The following is a 21,106-nucleotide window of genomic DNA, read 5'->3' as shown; positions in this document are numbered from 1 at the left end:
AAGAAATTGACACATACACATTACAAACAGCACTCGAAACCCTATGTTAATTACCAAAATGAGGTTCAAATCTTTAAAATAACCTTAACCTTTGCGTTACATATGATTATAAATAATCACACATAACATGTAAATTATTATATGTACTTAAATCTTGATTTTTTTACTTTTACATATTTTTTAGGTTTTATATATTGAAAATATTTTTGCTCATCTAGAGGCCTATGTATTTAATCGTGTCAAGTCAAAAGCATTGTTTAATATTTTCCTACATTATTTCAAATAATAATAAAAAAAAACTTGGTATGTGGCAAATATCTGCAATTTAAACTTCAATGTTAAATTTGTGGGAAATTATTTAAACTGCTAACCATGTTGGACCACACAACTTTTATTTGAACTTCAATGCAAACATACACACGTCGGTAAACGAGAGCTACCATTAAAACCCTGTAAAATTCCTCTTAATTTGACAGTAAGTCACGCGCCACTGCACCGCGGTTTGTTTAACCAGTCAGAATACGATTGTGTTCGGGTGTATTCGGTTACCGTAATATGGATGCAAACGGAAACTTAATTAGAAAAAGTCCTAAAATTTAGGAAGATCTGAAGGCTGTGGAAAAGTAACAGGTAGTTACAATTTTCAATTAAACGCCAGATCATTTATATAAATGTTTAAGTGTATTGTACAAGAAGTTTTAGTTTCAACAATGCAAACTTTCGCATTTCTAGTTTAAAGCGCAAGTGGAAATTCGGTCGGTGATTTTGGTTATAAACTGTTAAAAGTTGATAGCTCACATTGCAAGTATTTTTTCCCGGACGTGTGCCTAATTTGTCGCAGAATGAAATATTTAAACTGACTAAAATTATCAAAAAAAAAATAGAAAGTTAACAGCTTTATAAATAAGGTTTAACAATATCCACTTCAATACATATTACAAAAAAATCAGACCTAGACCTTTATGCAATGTATTTCGCGTACTAGTTCTTTGTAATATCTTTCGCATTAAATTAAAAGTTGATATAATCTGTGTCCTTCATTGATTTTATTATTATTATTATTATTGTTGTTGTCTTTGTTGTTGTTGTTGTTTTTATTATTAAACGAAGAGCTTCGGGTTATACCTTAGTGCAGTAAAGGGTTAACTCCAATGAAATTATAGAAAAGAGTTAACCCGTTACTGCACTGAGAGTTTGTAAATAAAGAGAAAACAGGAAAAAATATGTTTGCTCCGTTAAATTTATTCCAATTAATAATTTCTGAAGCGATGGAAAGATTATGACTTGTGAAAATCTGTTGAATTAGAACTAAAGCGTAAATGAAAATTAGAATATTCAATGGAACTTTCGCGAGTGATGGAAAATATGAGTGTGTGGCAAAATACAAAAATCACTTCAACATGAAATTGCCGTTTGTCGTCTGTCACCGCGCAATGCGCGCTTGAAATTTAGTACCGTAGAACCAGATTTTAATGCCTGAATTTCGTTAGAACCTCTTTCCTGAAATAATTTCAATCCTGTAACGCTTTAATCTGCGTTTATATACAAACACTGGCCACTGGTGGTCTAATTTCATGAGGCTTGTCCGCGATCGTAATTTTACTGTGGTCAAGATCTGAGGCTAGCCGCTGGTTTTTGACACTTTGTTATCAATTTCTTCTAGTATTGTACCATTTTTTAACAACTCATTAAACATGGGAACAACTTCGGCCCTCTAGGATACCAGGAAGTCAATCAAATAAAAATCTTAATTTAACAGAAATTTTCAAAAAATTAACATTAAATACAGACAATGATTCCCAGCGTTCTGTCAGAATTCACGCTTCGGCTAGACTTTTACGACATTGTCTCACATTTTACAAATATTGGTTTTAAAAGATGTCTTATTAACTTTTATGTTCTTTAAGTCTACAGTCCTATCGTTGGAATGACAAGTTAGTTTATTTAGTGAAACAGACACCGAGTTTAAAATATAAATAAAAGTGTAGAAACGTTTTTCGATTGTCGTAAAAGGGTAGCCATGTTTGCATGTGACTACTTGATTTTGGAATCTTGCCACAATGTTTTATAAACTGGAGCTGTTATACCGATCAGAGCCGGGAAGAAAACACATAAACCATTGCCCCTGGTGTAAATAAAATATATTTAATTTTCTTGCCGCCAAAGATAACTGTATTTTCACCATATTTGGCAAAAATAACAATTTGCTTTTGCAAGGGTTTAATACGATCACGTTAGTCGTTTATGGAACCATAAAACGCTAGCATCCCTAGGGGAGACGTATTGGCGTTTCGTTGTTTATTTCTACTCAACTTTGTGGTTGTTACACTCTCTTGTAAGACATTGAAAGAAAGAATGTCCATTTTGGATATTCAGAGTGATAATCACATTTGTAACAAACACGGAAGCGAATCTCCATTGTCCAAGTCAGTAATAGAGAGAAAAGTTATGTATAATATGTTGATAAACATGTAGTATAGCTCAAAGAAAATTTATCATATTTTAGATAACTTAGCTTCCGGATAAAATATAATTCCACTATGAAAAATTCATTGCAAATTAATCCATGGTCGTTATTTAGAAAGGAATTAGCAGGAAACGATACGAATTTTATCCAGTTTTAGATCCCTACAGTTTCGTTTCTGTTTTTATTTTTGCAAATTGTTTATTCTTATTTGATCACACGATATTTTTTACACAAGATTCGTTCTAATCCAAATTTCTTTCATTCTTACGCCAACTTAATGTTGCATATAAATTATAGTAAATAAATTTGTAAGAGTTTGGGATATTTCATCATACATCGGATAAAGTTCCGTTATTTGTCGGATAATGTTCCGGTGAATGTCATAATGTCAAACGGCAAACTTTACGCATTTCAAATTGAGTGCATCTTATGCGATAGAGATATAAATTTATATCACTTAAAGTTTATGGAATAATATCATATTTACTGAACATTTCATCTTTAACTTTCGGTTCGGTATTGGAATATTTTTAAGTTTGCTTTTTTGTTCAAGCAAATGGCTTCGCTTAAAACAAAAACATTCAGCATCTCAGTTCATGAAACAGTTTAATCCATATTTTTTATATTAGGGATTTTATCCATTTGCTCTTAAAAAGAACACGATAGAGATTTTAAAGATTTTGATTTTGTGGAAAAAAAACCCCAATAGTTTTTACTTAAATCCAGGGCGATCACGATGTTCATTACCGAGATGTTTATTCTCGCCATAAAAAATTTCTTCATGGGAGGAAAAAACAACAGCCTGTTAATACGAGAACAAAAGTTGGGTTTAATTAAGAAATAGTACGCAGCACTGAGGGCCTAATAGCATTCTAGTGACCGATCAGTCAGCCCGCGAATATTACAATGTTTTGGGCTGACTGAGAAGTTACTGTAATGCTATAAGGTCCAAAGTACTATGCACTATTTCTTATATCATACCGCTCTTTCAGAATAGGGTAAAAGTTGAAAATCGTATTGTTTTATTCACAATATTTCTCGTGTAAAAATGTACTGAAAATTGTTGGCAGTCAGCATAATATCATATTACTCGCATTTTTGTGAAATTGTCCTGACGGTTACACACCGCTAAATTTTAGCGGTCTGACAAAAATATAATAGTGCTCGCTCAGGCTTTTGTCGCTAACGTCATCGTGACTATAATACTATTTTAAGGCCCGCTGACACTTATATAAAGAAGGAATAATTTTGGTTTACTCATTTCGATTGATAAGTTATCCCTTTAATTTGAACTGGGACATACGATATCGTATGATATCGTATGTCCCAGATTTGAACAAGTATGTCCAACTGCCACAAAATAGACAAGACAAGCCCAGACCACAAATTAGGCAAGATAAAAGTTAGATTTCTTGTACTATTAGTAACTACATGGACCTCAATTACTTTATCATCAAGGTAGTGACAATAATTTAAGTCTCTTTGAGACATATGTTGATGTTTCTTTCTGCAAGATAAACAGCGGATGAAAAGCTAAAAGTGAAATGTGTTTTTGGTTTCCGTAGGACATAAAGCAGCATCGGTGCGTGCATGGACTTTTAATTTACCACATCATTAAAAAATCCGTGGTTGGAGTTAAAAATAAACAATGACAATTTACAAGATATTTTATATATATTTCGTAAACTCATTCTCGAGTCACTATAAATAAAACTGTACAAAACAATGTTCATGTACACAAAACAATGGAATGATAATCAGAAAAGAAAAACTTTAAACATAAAAAATAATAATGAAAGAAATATACACGAAATTGCTGAGAATTTGACCGTGGAATGTTATCAAATTAACTGTGAAATATTATTGAATTTTTATACATAATATAAGCTTCCTTTTTCCACATTTTCAGGATAGACTTTTTAAGAACAGTTGTCTAGTTCCAGTTCAACCATAAACCTCTTTTTAAAACGAACTGACCTTCAAATGTAATACATGTTGCGATTTTAATTGAGATTTCCACATAATATATATCCATGAACACATTTTATGACGTAGAACATATTTTTACAAGTTTAAAAGAGTTCTGTACACATAATGTAAGTGTGATTTGGGTCAACAAAATAATTAGTCATATAAATGTATTTGAAAATTTTGTACACTCTATGACTAAATATCTAACGATTTACAAAAAGTAACAAATTAAACACTTATGTACACGATTTGTTCGTTCAAAATCCACATATTTTGCACTTTTATACGTAAAGAGAGCACTTCATCATAAATCATCGTCACAAAATGAGTTCCTTATCCAATTTGAATGCCACTGTAATGGTGCAATATTTATAATTACATGAGATTCAATTTGTGTACAATTCAATAATTGTTTAGTTCTCCGTAGAATCCACCATTCTGCATTGACCTGAACTACATATTTTAATAATTCACTTTTTAAAGAAAACACATTAACGATATACGACAAAAAATAACACCCTGTTTTACGCCATTGGTCCAGGGAAGTTCATGTTCATCATGTGCACATTTGGCGGTGTAAGATGTGACGAATATCCAGAGCCTTGTGTCGTCTGCATATAAGTGCAAGAGGGTAAAGAAGGGTGTTGAGGGGTTGGTGAAGTGCGAAGTCCGTAATTAGAGGTAGAAGACAAATGCGATGTTTGTCTTAGAGCACAGTCTGTGTTGGCTAACGTCGTTCCTGGTAACCTGCATTGTTGCATTTGATTCATGGTCGACAGTGAGTGAAGACTTAGACTAGATGAAACTGCCGACTGTGGTTGTAAAAGGTTTGGGGATGTGGTAACTGGTAAAAACGAGGAATTATTTGACCGATCAACAGGGGAGTGATGAGTATAGTACGACTGCTCGTTGTTTACGCCACTTATTCCACCCATACACGAGGTACCGTAGCTTTTTGCTAATGAGCTACTTGACATAGAACCGTTGTAGTTGCACACGCCCGGATTTCCATTCTGTGGCGGCGGTAACGGTGGTGATTTAGCCTTTACCAATGGGAGGTGCATACCTCCCGACGACCCTGATTTGTTTGCAGAGCACTGGCTCATTTCCGCTTCCGGTAAGTCGTCTGTTGAGCGGTCTGATTTGTTCATGGTGTCTGCTTCGTCTTTTATTTCGCTTTTATGGGATTGTTTTAAATCTAGACTGTCGTCATCGTGCTTCTGTTTCTTACTATAATGTCCGTCTTCTGAAAAATAAACAAAAGAAATCATGAACAGTCTGGTGGGTACTTTAGTAGATCTATGAAAAATATCATGCTGTTTATTTTAAATGTAGGCATTATTTTTAAGGTGTACGCCGATTTTATTCATCTCTCATTATTGATTGGCATTTTATACTGTGCCACTAGAAAATTGTTATTGTTCTTGTTGTTGTTATCAGTTACTCGGGACAATATATTTTGATTAATATGGTATGAAAAGCATCTCTTTTTTAGGCAAGTCGTATATTAAAGCTAATATCATTCCTGCGCATTCTAGATATTGTCTGTCGTAATAAAACATATTTTCTTTTACGTTTTATTGCATCAGACGTGAAACAGCCGTCATAAAGCAGACACATTCAGATCCGAAAAATAAATCCTAATTTTCTCTGAACCGATCTCTCCTAGAACATTTTGAAAGCAATCGTAATCTTTTTTTCCGAAGAAAGACTTGTATTAGCTAATACAATTACTGCGAGCATAGGTGTGAAACGTCGGAACGATACTTCAGCGATCGCAGATGATCTAATTTTGCCAGATCATTAATATTTCAAGAATGACTGCCTAATTGAATCAAGAATGCGGGGATCGAATTTGCCATCTTTCTCTGCGATTACCGTACAAGTAGGTGTGAAGTTAAAATTCACCCTGAGTACAGTTGGCGATGAATCTAACGGGAGTCGTGGCAATTGAATAGCAAAACTTGGAGGAATTATGTTCCAATACGTTCTAAACTTGGCAAGTTTTTCAGGAAGAAGGTGTGGAACAATCAAGCAAGCAGGGTGATACGCAAAAACGGCCAAATTTGCTAATATGCTGTAACAAAAGCGAAAATGTCGCCGGTAGGTCGAGAAAGATTTGTTGTTTTAGCACAAAAACACGGAATTACAGCAGTCTGGTTAAATGAGGTAACATGAAAAATTATATCAATGTGATAAGGTATTTCTCAGGCCCTGTGGTTTTTATGCTTCGCACTTTCTGATAAAGTGATTAGTTACTTGTGGGTTTTTTAGTTTCTTTGGGTTTAATGTAGCAAAATAGTAACAAATGGCTGTAAGAAAATCTATACCAGCATAAAATCGTAGTGTTATTTCCAGGAGATTTTTTAACGCTGTGATATTTTGTGATTTCTTGTTTCTCCAGAATTTATTCCTTTTAGTGATTATTTTTTCCAATTCTTAAACCCGCATTTGCATTAAATGAACCTCATACTTTTAAACATGGTTTTAAAATGCCGTGTAATTCCGTTTTTCCCGTAGATAAATAGATCCTGTTTATTGAATTCCCCATGTCTCTATACTGTTTTAATTAAAGGAAACCTGGACTTTGGGGTCAAACTTTGACGTATTACAAAGTTTTAAAATTCCTACTAATGTCATTTTATCCGCTTTCAAACTTGCGCAGACTGACAGTAACTAGGTTTTCGAAATATATGGCCGTCTGACAGTCATAAATTGACAGACTTTTAATAATTGAAATGTGTTAACGCGGTTTGAACAAAGCTGTACGGACGGCCCATAAACATGTCGGTTTTCGGGAAATTTGGCACGAAGATATAGACTTTAAACATTGCCAATTTGTCCGCGGATGACATTTGCTCGAACGGTTGAAAATTTAAGAGGTTCCGACATTGATGTGTTAGCCGAAGACATGTTAGATGAGGACATGGTTGTAAAAATTGCTTTATTTTTATCAAGACGGATACTTCATTTTTATACACCTAAAATTGTCAAACTTAGACGCTGAGATGCCTCAATTTTCAACGACATTTCATTTTTTTTCTCGAAGCTGGAAAGTCTTACATGTGATGTTAGACGTGGTTGAAAGCACCGTCCTGACAGAAAATGCACAATTTGTTTTTTGTGTCCCAAAATACACATGATGCATGGCATGAAATATGACAATTTCTCATCACAGAGCGAGTACGTGAAAATCGTGCAGAAAATGGATGTGGCAAAATAGCAGACTGTTTTTTGTAAGAAATATAAAGTTAAGATGTATATTTTTATTTATTTATGAACTAAGTTTACCTTTTTCGTAGTCTATTAGATTTTCGTCAGATGGTCTCTTTAATGTAAGCCTATGGTCTCTGAAAAATAAAATGTACAAAAATTATACTTTTTTTACTATATTTTTTTTATATTTCAATGAACGCGAAAAATTTGAATTAAAAAACAAACTGTGATGTCTTAGATTCTGCAAAATGTTATAAAGAAATAATAAATCATAGAGCAAACGTTTTTTACTAGTCACTTTAAAACAAACTCGAGAGATCTTGCCAAAGAAAATATATAAAGAAAAGAACTGAGAATAAATAAAGTAATATTATTTTTATAATTTACTCACAACACGCACCTGCGACCCATTCCATTGTCCCGAAATCCTTTAGCAAAGGGGTTGTGGTCAATTTTAAGTTGTGTAATCTGTAACAATAATTATAAATAGATCGGTCAAATATGAAATACATGGAAAATGCAACATATTTACAAAAAGAAAAAGAAATATTATGAGGCATTTGTCAATTTAATGGTTTTTTGAAATTATAAAATGAATAAAAAAACACGAACTTACTGAAGAAAAAATATAAAACATAAAAAATCTAAACAACAGAAAGAAAACGAAAAAAGGATATTTTTTCCTTTGTTGTAAGCGACCTGATTTTTTTTTTTGGGGGGGGGGGGGGGGTATAGACAAAGAAAATATTGATATTGCATGCGTGGCTATTTTTGCTGGACGTAATAGTTACTCGGGCGGTGCAATTAAGTTGATAAAATATTAATACTGCAATTGGACACTGGGCTAATTGGACAATTGGTGAAGGCTGTAATATTTCATACATGGCCGCAATAAATAAGTGATCTTATGTTTAAGACAAAATACGGCCCGAGATACATATATGATACATATGCATCAAATATTATAAAATCATTACATTGTTGTCTTCAGCCAGTTATCATTTTTTTCCTAATCTAATGCTGCATCTGTTTACATTGTACAAGTAGTAAGACCGAGTATTCCTTAAATATTTTCTATAAATCTAGCATTTATTTGAAAACACATAATATGCTTTTTAAAAAGCATCATTTCCCCCCATTTCTATTTTTTTTAATTCACCATTTTCTCCTGTTTCTAAAATTTTAATAATTTCATTTTCTTTCTTTTTGGTTATTGTATTTTTAGTTATTAACAGCAATTTTGCCAAAATTCAAAGAAATGTACAAGGGTAAAAAGTTAAGCACGTAAAGTAAATAAAATATATAACACATACAAACAGAAGTTACAGAACATTAAAAAATTAAAATAATAAAATAAAAAATAATTATTTAAATAAACAAAGCACAGAGAATACTCGGGTAATTACAAACAAGAAAAGATATGTACCTGTTCATTTTGATAAGCTGTAACAGCAATGAATGTGGTTTCTTCGAACGCGTACGTGTTGAAAGATGTCCATCTCATACTGAATATATCATTAGCCTGAACTATATGTACCCGGGGTTGATACTTGTGCATGGAATTCAAAATAATCTGAAAAATTAAAAAAATAACATAAATTTCACACAAAAATGAATAGTATATTTGGGTTAAAGTTTGTGTCGGGAGAAAACTTATGCATGTATAACTCTAGCAGTAAGATTTTTTTTCTGACAAACTTCGGCCACTTGGTTCTCTGTAATATTTCAATGGAGTAAAGGAATAAACAGGTTATTTTGTTTTTTTACGGCTTCGGGGAAAAATGATAGATGATAAGCTGTCGATTTAATGCACGGTTTTCACGGACATCTGTTCTCGGCGGTACCGTTATAAGGTCGGTCCAGATTTTTAGAATAAATTCCTGTTTCTTTTTGCAGAGAAAATTAAGAAGAATGTCGTTTTGGTTGTTCGGGACCTGCCAAAGGCGAAAAACACCCTATAATTATAACGGTTTAAATTTCGCTGAAGAAAGGGGTGGGAGGGGAACATTTCGCTGAAAATGACAAAGGTCTGTTCAATGCTAATATCTTATAAATCAAAATAATTTTTTAAAGGGACATGCGGAGAATCAGTATCAAAGATGACTCGAAATTGTCGTCTGATGAAACGGCGTATTGAATTCATATTCAATTAATTCGTAATTAGCCCGCTTTTTGATGATTTTCGGCTGTTTTGATTTCTAAAAGCGTTAAACAATGGAATTAATTCCGTCTGTCTTTAACCGATCTCCTTGATTCATAGAGAGGACTGAACGCAAACAAGAAAAATAATATAACTGTGTGATGATAATATATCTTACAAAACTACAATGCGATTTTTGCAAATGTATTTAAAATACACATTGATTTCTTTGAATTTAGTTGTTTTGAACCTAATCTAAGACAAGAATATTTTTTGCAGTTTTTACGGCGTTTATTTTTTTGTTGTTATGAAATAAAAATCTATCTGGCAAAATAGAATAGATAAGAAAGTACGAAAATATATTCTGGATAATGATTGATCTAATAAATTGATTCTGCTCCTCCGCAAAATATTGTACATCAGAGTCAAAACAAAAGGAAAGAATAGCTTTCGCCAAAAAAATAACATTTCAGCTTATAAACCACTTCTCTTTGAAGATGGCTTACAATACCGAAAATGAGTCTTTTGAAAAACCAAAGCAGTCGTAAAATTGTCGTGAAAATGGTAACGCTCCCCCATAATCGTATCGCTTTACGGCAACAACATTCGCTTGAAAGAGTTTTATTTTGGACGAATAAGGGTCTCTCTGATCAGAAATATTCTTAAGAAGAGATCAGTCAATTCTTTAGTAATTAAGGATATTAAAACGGTACTTTTCATTATTCTATCGAAGTCCCGTGGGTTTCCCATCAATTAACCCTTTAGTCTCTGCCAGCGTAAACATTTGGTCGTTATTATAAATGAATTTTCCCTCAATTAATATGTATGTTGAGGGAGTTCTTGATTATTCTGCGCTATCCTGGTTTTGCAGTCTTATTTCACTCAACACGCAAATCGTTCGATTAGTTACCGAAAAATAATTCGTCTAAAAACATTTTGTTTAGACGATTATTTATGTAACGAATTAATTTTATTATTAACTCTACAAACATTTTAAAAAATATTTTCCAAGTTGATCAAAGAAATAGTATTATTATTATCCTTAGATTATTATTATTATTATCTATGAATTATTATATTATTTTCTACCATTAAATGAAAGTTATACATTTGTTAAAAAAATGAATTTTTATTTGTTTTTTTTTTAAGACAAATTCTTGTATTGTTTACATCAAAAATGTGTTCTTAGTAAAAAAAAATGATAAAAAAAACATACTAAGATTGTTAAATAATAAATTTAGCCAAAAATCCTCCCGAAAAAAAGAAGTATTTTCAAAATAGAAATATGGTACATAAAAAGTACAAGAGAATAAAATTTTTATGGAATGAAAACACATATCTGTCAGTTTAAAGTTCCGTATCTATAAGGCCTGGGACATATGTTTAAATTAGAGCAAACTTGTCGAACAAAGCGTCAGCCTTTTTTTATAGAATAGTTATTCAATAATATAAAAAAATATTTCCTGCTTTTGTTTTATTTTCAACTTTTTGCATGAACATTATTTTAAAAGAACCATTTTATTTCCTTCTTTTTACAAACATCATAACTTAAAATCAGAATCATCAAGATTTGTCGTATAAGGTTTGGAAAGTCACGTGTAATTTCTGCTGTTCTAGTCTGCGGGGAATTCCGGAAGTCACAAATGACTCTGGTTCTCTGTCTCAATTCATCAATTTATTTTACGTTCTTCGTTTATATATTTTAATGGGCTGAGAACCGGTCCCTTGGGCCGGAAGTTTCGAATCGTCTGCTGCAATATGTCTTCTGACACGAAAGAACCCAATTTGCTACGGCAGGAGAAATGGCGAATAAAATGAAAAGAAACTTGATTTTAAGCACACGGGAGTGTCAGTCTCAATAAGAAGGGCATAGTTTAGCAAAGAAATGCGAACAGACGACATTGATTTAGCGAGTTGGATCTGCTAAGGAGTATGTACGTGCGTGTGAAGGCGCTGAGAGGGTGAAAAAGAGGTACTCTCTTTATTTTACAAATTCACTTTGGGGTTTGTAGATAAATGGTCATCTGTATAAAGTGTGACAAAACAACATTTCTCTGTTTTCCAAAAGTAGAAATCAATAGCTATAATTTCTTGACAGACCAAACACGAAAGATCCTTGATAGATAAGATAAACACAGTCCCATATCGATATTTCAGAGTTTTAGAAATTTGTTAAAATACAAATTTATAGATTTTTACAAGGGTCATATCTAAGATGTATTGTTGTAGATAAAACAAAAAGAAATAAAATAGTACTTACATGTCCATTCTGATCAAGGTTGTTATTGGTCAACTTCAATTTGTGAAAAGTGACAGGTTGTTTGAGCCAGTGCGAACCGGAAGCTGGGCTGTCCGGGTGTATGTAAAGTCGTCCGGGCATGTGAGGCTCGGCTTTGCCAGTGACAACCCACTCAGAGTTATGGTACTTGTATCTGCAGTCATCTAGGGGCACTATGTCCACGAGAAGAATGTATTTGGAGTGTGGGTCTAGACCCTCGAGACCGACTTTGAGGGTGGGAAACATTCGTCTGAAAGAAGAAAAAAACATAAATTAAATAAAGATTAATTTTGAATTGAAAAAAATGTAAATAACGAAAAAAATAATCATCTCTGGCTGTCACAGTTATTTGCAGACGGACTTCCATAATGTTGGACAATGTTGTTTTTGTTTCTGCTGTGTTATTGTGATCTTTCACGCACCACACCCATTAATATCAATTAACTATACTGTTCAGCGAAGCAACAGTGTCGAATTTTTGTCACTGTTTCTAGTGCTATATTCTGCGGACAAACAGCACGTGTTTGGTATCCCACGTGAGTCTATAATTGTCATGGTACACGTGTCTCTATTTGTACTTGAAGTGTTATCGTTTCTTTAACCAGGGTTGTTAACGACACGTCAGAAGTGTCTGGTGGGCACGTGACCCTGTTGGAAATTATGAAGTTTGGTGTTTAATGTGATCTTCATGACTTTGAAAATACTAAACGTTGTGGCTTTCATGAATTGAATGTTGACCCTAATGACATAAATAGCGCGAACTTTGATCACCTACTTGACTTTGAATTATTTATTTTAAAGCTTTTGAGTTTTTATTTCTAGGCTTTTTGGTCTATCGATCATCAATATACTCAAATAAAGTTGTTTCCAAACAGTATGTATTTTTGTTTTCATTCCAAAGTCATCAAGAATGCTTGATTAATTACTACGCGAACAGAGGTGCTACTTTTAACGCGCCGGAAAGCAGCCGACAAAAGTATCAGTGTAAAAACATCACTTAGCAACAAAAATAATTTCCTAAGACTTCGTAATTATTTATTTAATACGACAACAAATCTCGTACTTATTTCGAGGACAACATTTTGATAGATGTTTGAAATTATGGCGCGCGCCGTATTATTGTTAGAAATTGCCGGAAGGTAAACAAGACGATCAAGCCTTTTGTGACCATGATTGACCTAAATTCTATTCGTCTACTACCTTTGATTTTTCCATAGAATTGTTTTGTTCTGTCAATGAAGGTAGACAAACTATTGACAGACAAGTATAATTGCAATTTATGCGCGATTTGTTGAAACATATTTAATAATATATTTGTATATCAAGCCTTTTTGTAACACTGATTGAACTAAAATCCAGGTGTCTACTGCCCCTGAATTTGGTAAAGACTTGTTTTATTGTTTACTTATGTCCACAAGTGAGTTTGGCTAGACAAACATGTACAATTGCAATTCAAAAACCTGAATTTGAATAAAAATCTAAGTGACAATTATGATACATTTGAGATGTTTTCAATTTTATAAAAAAAAAATACGAATCTTTGTTGTACAAGTAGATTTAAATAAACATTCTCTTCTGTAAAACTTTTTTTTTTCAGGTGTTGTTTTACAGAAATCGAGATTCGAGTTATAAACCTTTGAGACATCCCATTTAAACGACAGCAAGAAAAAAAGAAGAAGAAAAAACATCAATAAAAAAAGAAGAACATTTATAAAAAAACAATAACAAAACAAATAAATACATGTATACAACAAAAGATAACGATAACATTATAATAAGTTAAATGTGGTATCATATTAATTCTAGTACATTTATAAATACCAAAGATATGTACAATTATTATTGTTATTGTCCTTCTTGTCAAATAGTTATTGTCGCGTAAAAAGACAGTGAACAAGGACCTATAAAGGCGTTTTTATTAACAAAAGTCATTTGTTAAAAAGAATTGCTTTCATCAAGATTTGATCTCATTTACGAAATTTCGTCAAAAATGGTGTGAAGTTGTACGGGTATCATGTTAAAATCTACAAATGTTAAATACCCGCCCATTGTTGATTAGATCAGATTCAATTTTATGTTATCTTTGGAAAAGATTAAAGAATTTTCATCTGCATTATTAAAGTCATTTGTTACGCGAATTTTAAGAATTTTGTCCACGGGCAATTTTCGTTTTTGTAAAGCGATACTTTCGGATAACAAATCAAAATTGGCTCGGTTTTAATTCCGATTTTATCGTCTATTAACCATTATAGAGTTTGTGTTATCCGCTGTAATTTCTTTTTCATTAAGATGATAAAAATGTAAATAGTTAAAAACGATTACCCGAGACGAATTCAATTTTCTATTATGCTTTGAGCCATGAAAATTTGTCATTTTGTTCTGGTTTGTTTATTATCTTTTTTTTCTGTGATTAAATGTGCTTTGCAAATGTCTTTAAAATATGTATTACACAGTTTCGGGCAGATCCAAATAAAGAATTACTTTTTGGCGCGGAAGCACATATAATCCGCACAGGCGGGATACCTTTAAATTAAAGGGATGTTGACCAAACTTATGCAACTTTGCCTAAACTTGGTGAAAATCCGCGCTTAATTAGTCCCCATGCTTAACGCCAAATTTGTTACATACGCGAGGGAAGCTGTTCTTTTTGTCACCGTTACGTGAAAAAATTGCGACTGAATTTATGCGATTTTACAGAGACACGTGGACTTTAAATTACTTTTCGGCCAAAAGTGTTTTCCAACATGTCAAAATGAAAAGATTCCTTGTCATAAAGGATTGAAAAGAACACTTGTCCAATTATTAATATTATTCGTTGGACAGGCGCTTTGTGGTCATTCTATTCTTTTTCTCTTTCATTTGATAATGTACTTAAATTCGCGTGTGCACGCACCTGCTAAGTTTTCTTTCATAAAACATAAACAACATTTTCAGAGAATAACAGCTACACAAAAATATTTAAATCTTGTACATTTTTGTAAACAAATTTTGAATTTTACCACTCGGGTTCTTATTCTTACCTAACCGATTATCTGAGCTAATTTTAATATTTTCCGCCGACACTTTGTCTGCCTGCCCTTTAAGAGACAATTCACACCAATCTGTGGTTACATTTTCGGCAGCGTTTGAAATTTCTGCGGTCCTTTTGTTACAGTTATCATTATTTTATAAAGTATACCAATTACCGAATATCAAACAATTTTTCGGACGGTCTGGGACAGGAATTAACCATGATTGGTCTATAGGTGGGAAGATCACCCGTAAATTAAGGAACAATGAAAATAATTCTAGGGGAGCTCAGACGGTATGTCTGGCGACGTCGTTAGACGGTCTTGACATTGATCAGATTATAATCATGTCATGTTCGAACACAGGTACTGAGTTCGATACTCATCTATGATAAAAAAAGGCATGTTAACAGTTTAATTAATTAAATGATTTGTAATAAAATAATCAGGAATGGAGACTACCTAGATTATAATTTTTGACGAGTTGAGACAATAATATTTGTTAATAGAAAGTCAACAGTTGTTAAACCCGAAAAAATGTCAGATTCAAAGATGCATTTGTTCAAGGGACAGACATAAATAGATAAAAACATTAAATTTGAGGAGAAAAGTTATCTTCTATACAGAAGTGTTTTTCTTTAATTCAAATTATATACTACTTAAATCAAAAGAGATTTATGATGTTGTAATAGAAATAATTATTCAAATAATTGTTATAGACTAAGCCCTTTTAATTCAATTAATTCCCATTCATTCCAAAACGGTATTGTCATATCAATTTATTAAATAACTTGTTTTCCTCAACACCAAATTTAAAAAAAAAAGAAACAAGTTGAGAAAATTCCCACGTTTCTTACAAAATAGGAATTGTTGAAAAAATATATTGTATACAAATGGTGTCATATTAGTCGTATTTATTAATTGATTGATTATTGTAAATCCTCCTTGATCACAAATCGGAAGTCAATCAAGTTACGAAAAGTTGCGGAAGGATTAGACAAATATTACCTGTCCGAATTGTGATGCAATTATTACTACATAATATTACCCATAATCCCCTGTAACGGAATTAAGGAGAAACAATATTTTCTCACGGCAATCGGAAATAGGTAACTGTATTGACACGTTAGAGTTTCAAGATGACCAAAACTTTACACGACCTTAATGTGCAATTGATTCAAATTTTTCTCCTTTTTTCCCTTGATTCAGTATAACGGCCCAGATATTATTCTAATGCAATTTCAATTGAAGGTAATTCTCGTAAATTGCATTTACAGTGTTTTGTTGCTCACGCCAGCCTTTTCAGAAATTATTGTTTGTTAACCATAAAGATAAAAAGAATTGTATGGGAACGGGAAGAGAAAACACCTTTCCCATGATGTTCCTGAAAATGCTTCCGAAAAAAACTGTAAAAACGTACAAAAGAGTTGTGAACACCTTTCTTTATACTTCAGATAGACCGATAAACACTTTGTTCTTAGTGTCAATTAGGCAAGTCTTTCAAAAAGTGTGACAGGATTAAAAGAATCCGCAACATTTCTATGTGACTTATGGAAAAAGTTGGTGAGCATTGTGGGAAAAATGGCACCTTATAATGTCAGATACTTCGTGATGTTTTTAAAGGTCGTGTAAATTAAAAATTCTTGCAACACCTTTTCTGAATACATATTTTACAGTTTTCTCACGACTGATATTTTACATTACATTCATATTGTCTTCGTGCATTTTTTTCTTTTGTATAATTAATTTGTAAGAATTTACGTGATGGATGTAAAAACAACTCCTTGGCAAATTGAATGAAATGGCAAAAGAAATGCGTAAGACAACTGACCTTTCTGAAAGCGACAAGGCCAAGGCTAAACATATTTCAACTTATGTTTAGTGTTTTGTTCAATACTGTAGGATTTTTTTTTAAGTAGAGAAAAATAAAAAATTGAACTTACCGCCCTGTTTTTGTTATGATCATTTCTGTGCCAAGAGAGCTGAATTTTGTCCAGAGGTCACGGTTTTCCAATGTTATTTTTAGATTCTTGTCCATTGCCTCGCCCTGGGATCCACCTAACATCCGCTTGTGGTCCGAATGACTCGAAAATGATGGATAACCGCCGAACTGTTGTGATTGGCCGACTGAAAAGAAATCACAAAAATATTTACTGGAAAGTTAAATGTTTAAAAATTATTAAAAAAACAACAACTCAGTAACGCAGCACAACTTGTTTTGTCAGACAATTTTTAAACTTCGAATGTTTACCATGTTGATAGCTCGGGAAAAGCGTGCACGCCATACTTGATTATAAGCACTTATTGTAATATGCAAGAACACACCAGGAAAATATTTTCGTATTTTTCTAGTAACACTTGATTCGTTTGTAGTTTGTAGATATAATGCAACAACATACTATGACTTTTATTTATGTTACTGTCGCTTTACTCGTAATTAAAAAAAAAGTCTTACTCAAAATTTGAGTACCAATTTTTGCGAGAACTAAAGTGAAATTAATAATAAATTAATTGCCCTCGTTTTTCCGCCACGTTGAGTTGAATAATTAACAACTTATTTACATTAAACTTCGCTTTGTTATAATTTTGTTAACAGTTTGTTTTTTTTTCTGCTTAACTCAATTTCTTCTGGATATAATTAAACTGTATGTTCTTCCCGGGTTTCTCCCACTAATTTATACGGACAATTATATTTATTATTATTATTATTTTTACTTTTTTTTTGAAAATGTTCTTACAAAATTCCCAGAGAATGATTACATTTGTTCTTGAATTTCATGCGGCAAGTGTTTTCTCATTTGCATAATTATAATGAATGTCCACGTTTTATTTTTAATATCTTGATATCAATATATATAAATGAAAGAAAAATAAGAGCAATACATGTATTTATACTGTATTATTTTCTGATGAACTATATAAAAACATAAAATAAACAAATATTAATACCCGGATGACAATTGGCTGAATATGAATAAATCATAAAGATAAATAAATTCTAAAATGGAAATAGCAAGCAACTTACATGATGAAAGTCCCATGGGATCGTGCGCTGGATGGACGGGGAATCCAAAGGAGTAAGCCTGTGGGGCGGGCAACATACCGTGTCCTAACGGAAAGCCGCGTGCCCCGCGAGAAATAAGGTCCTCTTCGTACATGTGACTACTTGAGTGACTAGAGCTCGTGCCGTATGTATTTGGGTTACCTCCCGTTCCACTACCACTGTAGTTATTGCCCTGTAATAGCAGCATCTGTAAACAAGTGACGCACGTGAAAATTACGATGTTAAAGCACGTCTAAGGAAGGTGAGTGAGTCACAAGATCACCAGATAATCACAAACAATAATCAAAAAGAAATACATATATGTAATGTTGTACGTGATATCATAAGATAAATTCATGAAAGTATTTATTAATATAAATGTGTAATGATGATAATAATAATAAGAAGAAATCGGCCATTTCAGATTAATTGCAAAGTATGAAAAAATATCCTACAAACATGAAGATGTTTGTTATGCATAGGAAATAAATTTTTTTAAAAATGGCTACACACAAGCTTTAATACAGTTTTGCATTATAAGGCAATGTTTGATTATTTTTTGTTGTTTGACATTAAGAGAAAAATGTTAAATTTCGTTATCTCCGCTATATTAATGTTGTTTTATTTATATTTTTCCTAAGCGTAACTGTGCAATATTTTGCTACCCCGTATTTCAGTATGTGAAAACATTTGTTTGTTAGGCAAAATGATCGCAGCAGTAAATATGTATATAGATCATTTTTATGAATAATTGATAAATAAATAGTATAATAAATGGACACAAGTACATGGACGTTATCCGTTAAATCATACAATATTAATAAAATATTATGATCAATGAAAAAGTGTTCCTTTTTTTATATTCCGGAACAAACTAAAACAAAAATGCTACAACAAAAGTTACTCCAATGTTTATGAAATTATAAAGCCTAACAATATTTCACATTTGCAATATAACGTAAAAATATATGTATATAAATAAAAGACTATTTGAATATATTTTTTTATAAATTGTTTCTATCATAGTTTGTGTAATTTTCAAAGTCAAACAAAAATCCGTTATAATTTATGCCCGACAATAAGTGTTTTGAATATCTCTTTATTCAATGCAATTTCTATAATTTAGATTAAAAAAAAAACAAAACAAAAAAAAACGTACACATAAAAATTAAATCTGTTTTACCATATAACAAAAAAAAAACACTTCACTACAATGCATCACTTACGTTTTATATATATATATTTACTTTTTCCGCTTTTAATTTAGTTCCTACTTGAACGCACACTTTTACTTATATAAATAAAGTAGCGATGTTTCTGTGAGAATCCTTTGTTAAATGGTTTGGAAACTGACGCCCATGTTACAGTATTTGTCACAAAGTTTGCATCTACCTGTATACGTGCCTGCCAATCATTGCAGACTTTCTATTTTTAGAAACACGAGACTCGATTTACCTGAGATACATGTTTGACAGATGCAAGAGAGGGGTGTGGTTACAAAAAATTCCAGCTGAAAATTAGTTTCTATATTTTTTTTGGAAAGTCACGTAGCCCTAAAGGTAAATTGAATTTGTAAAAAGAAGATGCTTATTTTGTCTGCAGTTGGGCTTAGAAATATTTATCTAAACTTTAAAATTAGAAGCAGGCGACACAATTTCGGATATTTGTCCAAGTACATCTCGTATAGTAACCCATAGTACAGTAACGATGTTAAACATAAATAAAATATTTAGTTACTTTATTTAAGGTCTCTTTAATTTTCTGATTTAATTGTAATATTTAGTTTAAAAAAAAACAAATGAAAGCAAGTGTCAAACTAATATATTCTTAGATATATGATAAGATTTTATCTTTTAACATTCAATTCTAAATATTAAAAATATAAATATAGAAGCACCCCTGTTATATACCTTGTCTTCCTGGGGGACCCTTAGTCCTAGCCATAGATGCATTTATTCCAAATATTCACAAAATCACTTGTTTTCTTGTGCAAAATTTTAAACAAAATGATCTTAATACAACATCGGCACTTGCTTGTTTGCAAAGTAATTTTTCGTGTATTTTATGAGCTAAATATGGCAATTTTCGAGTGTTGAAAATAGATGCAAAATTTTACAATACCTTTAACAGCTAAATTGTTGATATTTCCACGATGTCGAATTATTCCAAGTTTTAGGTGTATATCTCACAGAAATTGTGTTAAATCACAAAAACAAATCTTCTATTTGAACATAGCTGTTGACTCCGCCCACCGCGTATTTCTAAAAATCAATCATTGGCGATTTGATTGGCCGCGCCAGTAGGCGGAGTTACGGGTGGCGCGTGACCACAGACAACAGCAGACGATTTTCTCGCATACGAAAGATATTTTACGGTTGAAATGTTAAAAAAAGACAGAACGAATTGTTAATTTAAAGACATTTTGTTAGGACGATATGTTTAATTCCCCGTATCATAATCTAATTCATATGCATATATTTTTAAAAAATTACTGATTAAAAAAAAAAGATTCCATATAATTAAATTACATGTCATTGAAATACATTCAAATGCTAAATTTTTTCTTTCAGTCAAACTGTTGCCATATACAATGGCACACATAATATATTCGTTTGTATTACGTATTTTATATATAAAAAAATTGAATTTCTGGCCCAATTGGAACAATTCAGGACTTCTATGCATTTTCAAACTTATTATTCCAGGGATCATGTCTTGAATTTATATGCTATAGCCTGTATTCTCAAAATTATAGCATCATTAATAGTAGTATATATTTTATACATTTCTTTACAACAGGTTTTTCTTTAAAAAAAGTTTTTTTCTCTATATTTGTTCATACTTTGGAAACACACAATTCTTATTATATAATAATACTGTTAAATAATTTTAAATTATGCTACATTTCACTTATTATATCATTAAAACTTACTTCCCAAATTGGTCAAACTTAATAAATTATATATGTATGGTTTATTCATAC

At 32.0% G+C, this 21,106-nt stretch overlaps 1 protein-coding gene across 4 annotated transcripts; it reads right to left on the bottom strand.

The window, feature by feature from the left end:
* Positions 1-4,132: 4,132 nt before the first annotated feature.
* Positions 4,133-20,369, bottom strand: LOC132760055 (T-box protein 2-like). Of its 4 annotated transcripts, none has more exons than XM_060751941.1 (8): positions 20,245-20,369; positions 18,106-18,331; positions 17,024-17,207; positions 12,055-12,322; positions 9,081-9,227; positions 8,046-8,122; positions 7,730-7,788; positions 4,133-5,684 (listed from the first exon to the last, which is right to left on the bottom strand). In XM_060751941.1, the coding sequence occupies exons 2-8, from the start codon at positions 18,329-18,331 to the stop codon at positions 4,963-4,965; spliced, it is 1,683 nt and encodes a 560-aa protein (XP_060607924.1). In that variant the 5' UTR covers positions 20,245-20,369; the 3' UTR covers positions 4,133-4,962. The 4 variants fall into 4 exon arrangements, with proteins under 4 accessions (XP_060607924.1, XP_060607925.1, XP_060607922.1 ...); XM_060751942.1 differs by having other exon boundaries at positions 18,106-18,316; positions 20,245-20,313; XM_060751939.1 differs by lacking the exon at positions 20,245-20,369 and adding an exon at positions 20,034-20,150.
* Between the last annotated feature and the right edge of the window lie 737 nt (positions 20,370-21,106).

The sequence above is a fragment of the Ruditapes philippinarum genome, unplaced genomic scaffold (genome assembly GCF_026571515.1).
Source record: "Ruditapes philippinarum isolate M1 unplaced genomic scaffold, ASM2657151v2 ctg1179_1_1_1_1, whole genome shotgun sequence".
NCBI classification, from domain to species: Eukaryota; Metazoa; Mollusca; class Bivalvia; order Venerida; family Veneridae; genus Ruditapes; species Ruditapes philippinarum.
Note: the sequence above shows the minus strand (reverse complement) of the source record. Positions and strands in the feature narration are given on the sequence as shown.